The sequence below is a fragment of the Colobus angolensis genome, unplaced genomic scaffold (assembly GCF_000951035.1).
Source record: "Colobus angolensis palliatus isolate OR3802 unplaced genomic scaffold, Cang.pa_1.0 Scaffold166, whole genome shotgun sequence".
Lineage (NCBI taxonomy): Eukaryota > Metazoa > Chordata > Mammalia > Primates > Cercopithecidae > Colobus > Colobus angolensis.
The window spans coordinates 2,464,242-2,478,725 of NW_012114777.1; the positions used below are offsets into that span (position 1 = coordinate 2,464,242).

Genomic DNA, 14,484 nt, shown 5'->3' on the forward strand with positions numbered 1-14,484 from the left:
GTGGTGATATCCCCTTTATCATTTTTCATTGCATCTATCTGATTCTTCTCTCTTTTCTTTATTAGTCTTGCCGGCGGTCTTATCCATTTTGTTGATCTTTTCAAAAAAATAACTCCTGGATTCAAGGATGTTTTGAAGGGTTTTTTTTGTGTCTCTATCTCCTTGAGGTCTGCTCTGATCTTAGTTATTTCTTGCCTTCTGCTAGCTTTCGAATCTGTTTGCTCTAGCTTCTCTAGTTCTTTAAATTTTGATGTTAGGGTGTTGATTTTAGATCTTTCCTGATTTCTCTTGTGGACATTTAGTGCTGTAAACCTCCCTGTACACGCTGCTTTAAACGTGTCCCAGATATTCTGGTATGTTGTGTCTTTGTTCTCATTAGTTTGAAAGAACATCTTTATTTCTGCCTGCATTTCATTATGTACCCGGTAGTCATTCAGGAGCAGGTTGTTCAGTTTCCATGTAGTTGAGCGGTTTTGAGTGAGTTTCTTAATCCTGAGTTCTAGTTTGATTGCACTGTGGTCTGAGAGACAGTTGGTGATAATTTCTGTTCTTTTACATTTGCTGAGGAGTGCTTTACTTCCAACTATGTGATCAATTTTGGAATAAGTGCGATATGGTGCTGAGAAGAATGTATATTCTGTTGATTTGGGCTGGAGAGTTCTGTACATGTATATTAGGTCTGCTTGGTGCAGAGCTGAGTTCAATTCCTGGATATCCTTCTTAACTTTCTGTCTCAAAAAGTGATGTACTTTCAAGTTTCACAATTCATAGCCACGTCAATATCTTATATTGACCCGATGGGTCACCAATATTGCAAATTGATATATGTCTTATTAGTATTTAGTTATAATTAGTGGGATTTTTTTTTAATCTTGAGATTTTTGTCTCTCAACAGATGAGACAGAGGGAATGAGTCTGTGCAGTGATTTATGTGTACAGTGTCTTGTATGACATATGGCTTATCTATCAGTTTGCCACTCACTGTGGGACTCCTTCCACCCTGTTATGGTGTTGACCACCAGGATATCATTTGTTCTTTTTATTCTTAAGGCAGTTTTTCTTTCTCCACAACCAATCAGATGACTCAAAGTTTTCTGTCTTGACATTTCTACTTGCAGGGAAAGAAAAATATATATCAGTACTTTATAAACCAATATATACTTGAGAGAAACAATCAAACACTCAAAATGTGTCAATGCCTAATTAAAGTTCATTAAAATGAGTGTCCTCTTATATTCCCTTCCATTGCATTAAAACCTGCAGTTACAGACTTTAAACTCTTCTCTATTTGAGTATCATTATGAGTCTTTGGCTTTTCATAGACACAGACTCAACTTGCTACCATTGATGATAATCACTTAAGAAAATACTGGTGCTCAATATGCACATCTTCGAGAAGTGCAGCAGCTTTCAGCTGGCTTTTTGTCCTTTCAGTATTACCTTAGACATTTTAAAAAGTCTTTGCTTACTTGCAATAGCAAGATATTCCAAGAGCCTTTGGGTTCTGTCCTGTTCCTCAAAATGGAATTAGCTACTCTGAAAGAAATGGGTTCCTTATCTGGAAAATAACCCCAAAGAAGGTTGTATATTGGATGATTTCACATGAGTACTGCTACTGGTCAAAAAATAGGCCATTTTAGTGAGATTGCTAGAAAATAAGTTATTTTCGAAGTCCTAAGCTCACATGACATTTCCAAATTAACTCTAAAGTTACTGAATCATATTTTTAGATTTGGTCCCAACATAAAATTTAAAAATTCCTGTATTCCTTAGATCTTTAACCCCTTACCTATGAAACAGTGAAATTCAGCTACATGAAGATCTTCTATTACATTGATTAGAGCGATTAATTTCATTTCACTGTCAATAAAAATTAAAATATTGTAAAAGAAGGAAATGCAAGGTACTCCTTAAAGGCTCTGATCTATTAATGATATGCTACATGTATTCATTTAAATGTAACAAATCAATATGCAATACTTAACAGCATTTTCTGTAGCCTAATTTCCCTCTTCAACATAGGCGAAGTAATAGAAAAGAAACTTTAATTATAGCACCATACCCTCAACTTGTAACTATGAAATGACACAAAACCGAAGTGAATAGAAAGGCATTATCAACAAGAATCTTCCCGTAGTGGAATTCAAAGCATATTTGGTTGCTAGCATTTTTCTAAAAAAGGGTGGTATCTGAGCAGTTTTGCTTCCTTTTAACACTGTTGCATGTAGCATCACAAAACCTGGTCTCTGGAAAATGATTTTGAGAGCTAGACTGAATTATCAAGGAGTCTGCCAAGATTCTCTGGCATTTGGGATTTGGCAGAATGTTGCAAAATAAGTTTTCTTAGATAATTCTGGTTTTGCTACAAACCCAAATGTCTGAGAAGTCATTCCAAGTGTTCCGACCACAGGTTTCCTTCTACATCTCTTGATTATGTTACTTTTTTATCTGTCTGGGTTAAAATGGCAAATCACACCACCGTGGGCAGCGATCTAACACTGTGCTTTCTTATCTGTTTCAGTGAACTCTTTCAAATTCTCTCAATAACCTAACATGAGATTTAAATTAATATTTTTAAAATAAAGCTATCAAGTATGAGTCCTTTTTCAAATTATTAATTTTTTGTGCAGTAGATTCTCATCTCATTCCAACAGAGTCTGTCACTCACCACAGGACTGCCACATGGCACAGGGATTCATGGGCTCCCCTTGTTTATCACTTCAGGTGTCTGTTTAGTCCTAAAGTTTGAAATAATAATTATTTACGTATGTAAATATTGTTCATAGGAGGCAATGCAGAGGAATTTTGTTACATAAAGGGTTTTTCTCCTTCATATTGCATTGTATATTTGCTGCAGCACTTTAAACCTCACTGCCAGCATTTAAGTACCAAAACACGTGGTAAAGATATTGTGTTATGAGAGTTCTGCAACGGGTAAAAAGGGCATGTGCACAAGATCATGGGAGGAACTCTTGGGCAGGAGTGGGTCTTGCAGGCGCCCTGAGAGAGGAATGCATTCTGGATAAATAGAGGGGAGAGGAATGGGAGCTGACGAGATGGGGAGTCGCATTAACAGTGAACACAGCACATCAACAAAGCATCTGGAAGCTGGTCGGGGTTGGAGTAGAGATTAGTGTAGGGAATAAAGTGTGAGTGGGTCCAAGAACACAGGGCAATTTATGGAGCGTTGGGAAGGGCAGGCTCAGACAAACGAAGATGCTAATGGCCGCCAGGTACTTTCCAGTGCCAGTCTCTCCGCCAGGCACCCTAGAAAACAGTTTCTTCTCACTCCACTCCATGAGCAAAGCACGACAGATAAGGAAACTGAGGCAGAGAGAATGAGTAGCTTTTCTGGCATCATCCAGTTCAGCTGCTTCACTCTTTTTTGCTCCATTTCCCTACAACAATTCTGAAAAAGAATTCTCTCACACACTTTCAAATCAACATAGAAATTTGTTTTTCATTTTCATTGTATGAAATAATCATGAATTTATTTTCATTAGGAGATAGAAAATAATCAACATTTTATAAGATGGAATATATAAAAGAAGTTTTTATAACAAGCTATTTGATGAAATAGGTTTAAACAAACTTATGTAAATAATAAGCACACAAATGTGGGAAAAAAATACATAAAATTTGTATGGCTTTATCTATGTGTCTTGAAAGTTTCTGGTAGTCCTGGACAATTAGGTAAATTTACGCTGTAGTTGGAAATTTGGTTTTATAAGAGAAACTGCCACTTTTTTCCCTAGTTAAGTCAAATAAATAAATAAATATTGAGACTGAAATAACTAGATTGATATGACTTTCTGTGAGAGAAGGTAGAGGTTTGGCCTTTCTTTATGACAGTTTCACCAGGAACCAATCACCTGGTTGAAATATATAAAGGAGAACATGTTTTTTCCTGAAAACATTATGACAGTTCTTCAAAAAATTACACCCTTAACATTCTAATGATAATTAACATGCTAAATAAGCTACAAAAAAAAGAAGAAAAACAAATGAAAAAGAAACTCTGCCCCAACTCAGGCAGTTTATTTTTCTAAAATTGTCATAGAACCCCAAATTTAAGTTTATGTATTTGATGCGTGATTGAAGTCAAACACTGAGACATGGTGCTTAGAGATAGAGAAAGGTTTATTTGATTTGGTCAGAGCTAGAAGGTGTGAGAGTAAGACCTCTCTGATACATTTTAATAAAGTGATGAAGCAGGAAGTTTTCATGTGGCTAGGGAGTAAGGGAGGGGGAGTTTCAGTTTCTGGGAGCTGAGGGGAAAGTCTGTGTGTTTTTAGTCTTGGATAACATCTTGAGTAACCAGACTTCTGGGTATCAGCAGCTGGTCGCAAGTCCCTAAAGACATTTATTTCTTCTGCAAAATTTTTTTATGACTCTGAAGTTATTTATTTATTTACTTATTTATTTTGCTTGGTAAAGAAACAATGTATTAGTAGTTTATAATTATATTATGGGAACAAGGGATGCTGGGCAAAAAGTGAGTGGTTTACATGTATAAACAAGCAAGGGCATAATCAAGAATTTCTATGATTTTAGTCACTATAAATGCTAGGGGTAACCAATCCATAATTTTGGTCTAAATAACCTGCAGTATTCAGTGCCACATTTCAATGGGTTGCCCCGACCTCACATGCAGATAACAAAGGTGTGCATCTCAGCATAGCTGATTGGAATGCCAAGGGTCTGGAAAAGAGCACATGACTGCATGCAGTTGACTCATTTTCCCAGTCAACACTTCACTCTCATCAACACAAAACAATTTTATAGCTGCAGCATGTTTATCATCACTTTCCATTTACTTAGATCTTCTTTATTGCAAAAGATAAAAGATTTATCAAGATGCATCCACTGATATACTTTACTGATTGTCCATTCTAAATTTATTTAGTGTTTCTAGATATATCAGTTGACTGCTTGTTGCCTACTTACTTTTATTTTCCTATATCACCTGAGTTTGCTTGGGGTGGTAATATGTGCAGGTAAATATTTACATACCCTGACCTCCTTTGCAAGTTGAGGATTTTTGTGGGAGCAGGGCTACTGGGGAGGCTTCTGAATGGGAGCAGACTAGCTGGCATAGCCACTTTCTCCTCTTTTCCCTTTCTTTCCCTTCTTTCTGCTTGAAACTGATGATGGCAGAGAAATAGCATCTTTCTTCAGAGTGCAAGATTGTGGTTCTCACCCTAAAGGTGGTAGAACCAAGAACTAGAGAGAAGGTGGAGATGCAGTGGCTTTATGGAGGCTTGGGCCACCCTACTTGAGGTCTACGCTTTGTGAGAGAACAATCACCCTCCTTTCCGGATAAGCCACACAGAATTCTGAACAGTTGCATTGGATATACCGCTCCATTTACGCACTTAAAATAGGAAAATTAAAAAGTAAAACTATAACTTCAAAGCCTTCCATTTTTAATATAGAATAGTATTATATCAAAAATATGTGCACCATGACACATTTGAAAAGAGCCATACAAAGGAAACACAATATATGAAAATAAAAACATGTAAGAAGCAGATTTTATGCAGCCTTACTAAAAATTTGATGTGGTTACCATAAAGTTGAATGATGGTCAATGGCTACTATCGCTGACCCCGTCTCATGGAAATCCCAACAGGGAGAGAGATTCTTTACATTAGACCGTAAATAATCAAGTCTGATTTTCAAAATACACACAGTCAGGAAAAAGAAGCATCTATTTCTCTGGATAGAAAATGACATTGTCTGCCAAAATCCTAGAGGTAAATGCCAAGAACTAGATGAGTCAAAAAAAAAAAAAAATTGCTGGCAAAAATAAATGCATACTTTTCAAAATTAATCACATTCTTTGAAAAAATGCTTATGATCCACCTTACTGTTTGTGATCCCTAGGAGAATGACTATATTATTAAAGTCAAGAGCCACAGTGAGTACCTGAAAGAGAAAGCTAGATTCTGAAAATGGAGTAGCATGATCATCTCGATATTTCAGTCTGGATAAATAGTGATACATTTTATTCACGTGGGATATCACTGTACCCAGGGTGACCAAGGCATACAAACAGGCTTAGGGTTTATTGTTTAATTGGCAAGAAAGCACGCTCCCAAGAGACAGAAATTGACTAATGTCCTGTGATATGAATGAACAATTAGAAAGGAGCACTTGGATGACAATGGAAGCATCGCTTGCTGATCTCTACCCACAGGCTTTTCTGTGTCACGTTCCTGGGCCTGTGCATTAATAAAATCATGTCTCAAAGTTCTTTTTACTGTTGAATCAATCCTTTTTGTAAACACCTTCTTATGTTGATAGCTAATGTGCAGACCAGAATTAAAGCAGAGGAATGCCATGGAAGATACGGAGTTACAGCAGAGGAGGGGAGAATTTCACAGGTCGCATCCACAAAACCTCCGAGCTAATGTTTTATTTGGCTTTTATAGGTGAAAATTGTAAGGTAATTCTCAGGAAGAATGAGATTCTACATCCCCTGTTTTCCTCGCCTTTGGGTGTTTTACGGGATATATTAACATGCATCGTAAAACCGTGAATGAAGATTCATTTATACAAAAATTTCTTGAGTGCCAAGTAGTATTAAGACGTATGGGAGATACCAAGTATGTTTCTTGCTCATAGTGTTCCAATCACTATTGGATTTTGATGATAAATAAATTAGAATTTCATTCTAAATACTGCTGAAGTAGGTTCAAATAGTATTTTGATTTATATTTTATAGTATTCAGTCAGGATGAGGCAGAGTGCTCTTCTTGATGTTGTGCAAAGTAAGTGTTTTCGAGTGGCAGCGTGTGTTGAGATTACACACCCGTTTATATTTGGACACCAATCTGAACACGCTGAGCTACTTTTAAATTGAAATAGAAACTAATACATGGAAATAATATTTTCTTCAGGGATTCAGTCTTTTGTATCTCATGATTTAAAATGTAGGCAGGCTGCAGTCTGAAATTCTGGAAAGTATAACAAGCAGTTTGAAAATTGCAGCCATTACCACCATATTTCTCCCTTCCTGGTTTGTCATTCAGGAGTGAACACTTTGAATGTTCATTTCTCTTTTTTCAGTGAACACTGATGCCTTCTGATAAGGAAGTATGTTAAGAATAAGAATGTAACCTCAAACCTCCTAATTTACAAGATCCTTGAAATCAATATAACTCTTTGGAAATTACTATTCCCCCACCCTTATGCAAATACTTGCTTTGAGAAACAGAGGTTAATTGTAATAAACCCAGTAATACTACATGAAAACCTACTAGTAGGCCTAGAACTTTTATTACTTTCTCTAAGGAAGATAAAGATTTATTTTAAATGACAATAGGCCACATGCAGTGGCTCACGCCTGTTAGTATCCAGCACTTTGGGAGACTGAGGCAGGCAGATCACCTGAGGTCAAGAGTTCGAGACCAGCCTGACCAACATGGTGAAACTCCATTTCTACTAAAAATTTTTAAAAAATTAGCTGGCTATGGTGGCAGGCACCTGTAATCCCAGCTACTCTGGAGGCTGAGGCAAGAGAATCTCTTGAACCTGGGAGGTGGAGGTTGCAGTGAGCTGAGATTGTGCCATTGCATGCCAGCCTGGGCAACAAGAGGGAAACTCTGTCTCAAATAAATAAACAAATAAAATGACAATAATAATAAGGATTAGACACATTGAAAATCATAGACATGAATGCAGTTCTATCTTAATACGTTGTTTTTATTTCACTATTTTAGAGAGATAATTAAATTCTGCTTGTTACTGAAAATCAATACAGGATTAATTGGGAATAATACAAGAAGTTAAAATAGTAGCTCCTTATTAAATGTCCCTGATGTGTTTAACCTATCACAAAGTGGTGTGGTAGGCCTGCAGTTAATTATTATTTATTTATTTATTTATTTTTAACATGAAATCTCACTCTGTCGCCCAGGCTGGAGTGCAGTGGAGTGATCTCAGCTCACTGCAACCTCCACCTCCCAGGTTCAAGCAATTCTCCTGCCTCAGCCTCCCAAGAAGCAGGCGCCCACCACCACAGCCGGCTAATTTTTTTTACTTTTAGTAGAGATGGGGTTTCACTATGTTGGCCAGACTGGTCTCAAACTCCTGACCTCAGGGGATCCGCCCACCTCAGCCTCCCAAAGTGCTGGGATTACAGGCGTGAGCCACTGTGCCCAGCTGCTGCAGTTTATTTTGTTTTAAAACACTGTGCCTTTTTAAAAATCCAGGATGCAATGTGGACTACTGCAGCCTGACTGGCTGCACTATTCCAACTCTGAAAGCATCCACCTGTGATTAAAACAAGCACCCCGGGAATGCTGAATGAACAATGCAACATTTAGTGCACCAATTGATTTCAAATGTGTCTTTTACTCCCCTTTTTGGCAGCTTGTGAATATTTTTGCATGCATCTGACTTGTATTGATTTCCTTTAACTTCTTAAAAATACAACACTGACACAATTCAAATAGCCCTCTTATTTTTGAAGGTTTTAGGAACCTTTAATAGATGGAGAAACTGAAGGGCAGGGAGTCTGAGTTGTCCCTGGTTGCAGAGCTGGTGAGTGACCAGCCAGGATGGGAATTCAGGTACCCCAAGTCTCAGCCAGGTCCTCTGAATGCCACTGCTGTAAGAGGTACTGAGTAATTTTAAGCACAGCTGCTGTCAATGATATACAGTGTTTTCAAAAGCATCCATGCTCTGTTTAAAGTTCCACTAAGCATATCATTGCTTGTCAGCTGTTGGAACATACATAACTAAGTAAGATGACACATGAGAGCTTGTGGAAGAAGAGAGGTAGTGTATCTTAAAGGAAAACTAGAAGCCCCATCAATTATTACAGCCTTTAAATACTCAGCATGCAGCCAGCATGAACTCATAGGGCCACAGAGAATGATTTAGAATTGATTTTTAAGTCTCGGGAGTTGAGAACAGCATGCAAAGTGTACCGAAGGAAACCAAAACTTGGGTAACCACTTAATCTTATCATGAGCAGGATATATGAGGAAGGAAGAAAAGTAATGTTTTTCCTGGAGATATTTTTCTTCAGAATTATAGATGATCAATTAGTAATCAAGCACTTTATAGAGGATAAAGAGAAAATGTATGAAGATCCACTAGTCTTAGGGTGAGAGTTGCTGGATTATTACCAATGTTCTATCTCCTCCAAATAAAGAGACTGATATTTTTACATTATTTTTTGTAAGGGAAGTAGAATAACTCAGTTTTCTAATTAGATTAACTTAGTGGTCAATACACAGGATGATTTTAATCTGTCAAAGACAAAGATTTTACATTCTTATTTTTCCATTACTAGTTTATAATGGAAATTAAACTGGAGTTAAATAAAATGGTGAATTTTTAAGCGCTACTGTCTTTATGCCAAATCTGTCTCTCATTCCAGCAATTCCAGTGTTCTGTGGACCCATCCACAATGTCTTGATCTTCTCTTGCCCAATGACCTTCACTCATCTTCACTTACTGCCTTTATGGACAAACTCTGTCTGGGCTTGGTCATCGTAAGGGATCTCAAACCTCTGAAATCTTAAGCGATAAGCATTCATTCTCTCATTATGGGCCAAACAGAGCTGGCTGCTCATTTCCTCACTACCTCTACACCCACTTATTCACAGTAGTTATCTCCTTAATTCTTTTCAATTAGCCTTAATCAGTTGTGCTGGTTTCGTTTCATTCCCTAACTAACCTATGTCACAATGCCAGTTACTTCAATATTTGTCTTCCATCATCCTCATTTTCCTTTCTTATTTGTCCTAGGGTCTTACCTGTTCTATAAGTTCGGTATCAAGACTGAAAAATACCTCCTCAGTGCTTGAACTTGGTTTTCTTCTTCTGTGAACCATTTGCCCATCAGGGTTTTCATTTTTTCCTATGAGGATACTAATATCTTATTTGCTGTATGAATTGTGTAAGTTTAACCTGCAGAGTAATATTTCATCTATATAAATTGCAAGTATCTGTTCTCAGGGGTTTATGTTTTCAATTCAACTATGTTCTATTTTATTATACAGAAGATTTTATTTTAATATGTCTATTCATTAAAATTTTTGTGTCTTGATTAAGTTATCTCTCCTTACAATAAGTATAAATATTCTATTATATTTTCTTCTAATAGTTCTGAATTTTTATTTTTCACATTTTAGTATTTCACAGAAGTGTGATTTTGGTATATAGGTTGTTAAAAGAAAAGCTTTAGATAAATGAAATTTAACAGAGTTTATTTGAGAAAAGAATGATTCATGAATTGAACAGCACTCAGAACCAGAAGAAGTTAAGATAATTCTTCCCAGAGATGTGAGTGGAGAGCTTATAAAAGCTCAGAAACAAAACAGAGAAATCACCTGATTGGCCACAGCTAGGCATTTCCGTTATTTGGGCACAGTGTGATGAGTTTGCTACCTGTGATTGATTGAAGGTTGGCTGTTTGTGATTAGCAGAAACCCAGTTATTTGTTACAAAAAGTATTTTCTTAAATTAGGCTTTTATGTTTTTAGGCACTAAGTTCGATTATAACTTATACATTTTTAGGTACTAAGTTTGTTGTAGAGAAACTCATAGTATAAATAAGGTGACAACCATAGGCTAATGGACATCCACTTGCTGAATTTGACAGGTGTTAGGTAGTGATCAGATTTTATCTTTTTCTAAGTATTGATAATCAAGTCCCACTTGTTGAAAATTCATCCACAACCGCTGATTTATGATGCCACTTCTGTCACATTCCTGGGTTTATGTTCAGCCCTTTATTTTGCCTCATTCTTTTTTGTTAAACCTGAGTCTATACCGTGGGCCTTAACTACTAAGCTTTAAAATGCATGTTGCTGTCTGGGAGGGTTCTTCTCAGATATTCTCCAATATTGTCTTAGCTATTCTTTGGTCTTTGATTACTTTGCAAAAATTCTAGGATCAACTGGCCAAGTTCTACAAAGAGAAAAGAAAGTAAAACAGAAAGAAAGAAGGAAGGGAGGGAGGGAGAAATCAGAAGAAAGGAGGAAGAAAAAGAGAAAGATAGATGGATAGTCTTCTTGGTGTTTTATTAAAATCATAGCTATTCTTAAATTAATATGAATATTAAGTCATCTCATCTGTGAAAACAGTGTTACTCTCTACATATTTAAGCATAATTTTGTATTTTTTTCTATTCATAAAGTTTATTGATCTATACTTTTTTTTAAATTATTTCAATAGATTTTTGGGGAACAAGTGGTGTTTGGTTACATGAATAAGTTCTTTAGTAGTGAAGTTCGAGATTTTGGTGCACCCATCACCAGAGCAGTGCACACTGTGTCCAATGTGTAGTTTTTAAACCTCACCTCATTCCCAGCATTTCTTCTGAGTCCCCAAAGTCTATTGTATCCTTCTTGTGGCTTTGTGTCCTTATAGCTTAGCTCCCACTTGTGAGTGAAAACATACAATGTTTGGTTTTCCATTTCTCAGTTACTTTACTGATAATAATGGTCTCCAATTCCACCCAGATTTCTGCAAATGCCATTAGTTTCTTTTTACAGCTGAGTAATATTCCATGGTATGTGTGTGTGTATATATGTATATATATGTGTGTGTGTATGTGTATATATATAACATTTTCTTTATCCACTCTTTGATTGATGGGCATTTGGAATGGTTCCATATTTTTGCAGTTGCAAATTGAGCTGCTATAAACATGTGTGTGTAAGTATCTTTTGTATAATGACTTATTTTCCTCTGGGCAGATACCCAGGAGTGGGATTGCTGGACCAAATGGTAATTCTACTTTTAGTTATTTAAGGAATCTCCACACTATTTTTCTTAGTGGTTGTACTAGTTTACATTCCCACCAGCAGTGTAGAAGTGTTTCCTTTTCACCACATCCATGTCAACATCTACCATTTTTAAAAATTTTTAATTATGGCCATTTTTGCAGGAGTGAGGCATTGTAATTTTGATTTGCATTTGCCTGATCATTAGTGATGTTTAGTATGTTTTCATATGTTTCTTGGTCATTTGTATATCTTCTTTTGAAAATTGTCTATTCATGTCCTTAGCCCACATTTTGATGGAATTTTTTGTTATTTTCTTGCTGATTTCTTTGAGTGCCTTGTAGATTCTGGATATTAGTCCATTGTCAGATGTTGACATTGCAAAGATTTTCTCCCACTCTGTGAGTTGTCTGTTTTCTCTGCTGATTATTTCTTTTGCTATGCAAAAGCTTTTTAGTTTAATTAAGTCCTATCTATTTATCTTTGTTTTTGTTGCATTTGCTTTGGGTTCTTGGTCATGAAGTCTTTGCCTAGGCCAAAGTCTAGAAGGGTTTTTCCAATGTTGTATTCTAGAATTTTTATGGTTTCAGGTCTTAGATTTAAGTCTTTGATCCATCTTGAGTTGATTTTTATATAGGGTGAGAGAAGAGGATCCAGTTTCATTCTTCTGCATGTGGTTAGCCAATTATCCCAGCACCACTTGTGGAATAGGGTGTCCTTTCCCCACTTTTTGTTTTTGTTTGCTTTACTAAAGATCAGTCAACTGTAAGTATTTAGCTTTATTTCTGGGTTGTCTATTCTGTTTCATTGGTCTATGTGCCTATTTTTATACCAATACCATGCTGTTTTGGTGACTGTGGCCTTGTGTTATAGTGTAGTTTGAAGTAGGGTAATGTAATGCCTCCAGATTTGTTCTTTTGGCTTAGTCTTGCTTTGGCTATGCAGGCTTTTTTTGTTGTTGTTCCGTATGAATTTTAGGATTTTTTTTCTAGTTCTGTAAAGAATGATTATGTTATTTTGATGTGAATTACATTGAATTTGTAGATTGTTTTGGCAGTATGGTCATTTTCACAATATTGATTCTACCTATCCATGAACATAAAACGTGTTTCCATCTGTTTGTGTCATCTATTACTTCTTTCAGCAGTGTTTTGTAGTTTTCCTCGTAGAGGTGTTTCACCTCCTTGGTTGGGTATATTCCTAAGTGCTGTCGTTGTTTTTTGTTTGTTTGTTTGTTTTGCACCTATTGTAAAAGGGATTGAGTTCTTGATTTTATTCTTAGCTTGGTCACTGTTGATGTATTTGTTGATGCTGTTGGGCTACTGATTTGTGTGCATTAATTTTGTATCCTGAAACTTTGCTGAATTCATTTACCAGTTCTAGGAAATTTTTGGATGAGTCTTTACCGTTTTCTAGGTATACGATCATGTTATCAACAAGTAGCGACAGTTTGACTTCCTCTTTACTGATTTAGATGTTATTTATTTCTTTCTTTTGTCTGATTGCTCTGGCTAAGACTTCCAAGTACTATATTGAATAGAAGAGGTAAAAGTGGGCATCCTTGTCTTGCTGCAGTTCCTAGGGGGAATGCTTTCAACTTTTCCCCATTCAGTATATGGTTGGTTGTGGGTTTATCATAGATGGCTTTTATTACATTAAGATATGTCTCTTCTATGCCAATTTTGCTAGGGGTTTTAATCATAAAGGGATGCTGGATTTTGTCAAATGCTTTTTCTGCGTCTATTGAGATGATCACGTGATTTTTGTTTTTAATTCTGTTTATGTGGTATATTACATTTATTAAATTGTGCATGTTAAACCACCCCTGCATCCCTGGCATGAAACCCACTTGATCACGAAGGATTACCTTTTTGATATGCTATTGGACTCAGCTAGTATTTTGTTGAGGATTTTTGTATCTATGTTCATCAGAGATATTGGTCTGTAGTTTTCTATTTTTGTTATGCCCTTTCCGAGTTTTGGTATTAGGGTGATACTGGCTTCACAGCACAATTTAGGGAGGATTCCTTCTTCCCCTATCTTTTGGAATAGTGTCAATAGGATTGGTACCAATTCTTCTTTGAATGTCTGATAGAATTCAGCTGTGAATCCTTCTGGTCCCTGACTTTTTGTTGTTGTTGGCAATTTTTAAATTACCATTTCAATTTCACTGCTTGTTACTGGTCTGTTTAGAGTTTCAGTATCTCCCCACTTTAATATAGAAGGGTTGTATATTTCCAGGAATTTAGCCATCTCTTCTAGCTTTTCTAGTTTATGCATGTAAAGGTGTTCATAGCAGCCTTGAATGATATTTTGTATTTCTATTGTATGGGTTGTAATATCTCCCATTTTATTTCTAATTGAGCTTATTTGGACCTTCTCTCTTTTTTTCTTAGTTAATCTTGCTAATGGCCTATCAATTTAATGTATCTTTTCAAATAACCAGCTTTTTGTTTCATTTACCTTTTGTGTTTTTTGTTTGTTTGTTTCAATTTCATTTAGCTCTGCTCTGATCTTTGCTATTTCTTTTCTTCTGCTGGTTTGGATTTGGTTTGTTCTTGTTTCTCTAGTTCCTTGAGGAGTGACCTTAGATTGTCTATTTTGTGCTCTTTTAGATTTTTTGATACAGGCATTTAATGCTATGAACTTTCCTCTTAGCACCACTTTTGCTGTATCCCAGGGGTTTTGATAGGTTGTGTCACTATTGTCACTTAGTTAAAAGAATTTTTTTTTTTTTTTT

General features: G+C 36.2%; 1 protein-coding gene across 1 annotated transcript in view; it reads right to left on the minus strand.

Annotated features, from left to right (window-relative positions):
• The window catches only part of LOC105508712 (lipoxygenase homology domain-containing protein 1-like), a 272,465-nt gene that overhangs the window by 34,620 nt on the left and 223,361 nt on the right, over nucleotides 1-14,484 (minus strand). Inside the window, exon 12 of the mRNA XM_011937618.1 lies at nucleotides 5,308-5,374. Within this exon, the coding sequence (XP_011793008.1) occupies nucleotides 5,308-5,374 (67 nt within the window). The remainder of the gene's footprint in view (nucleotides 1-5,307; nucleotides 5,375-14,484) is intronic.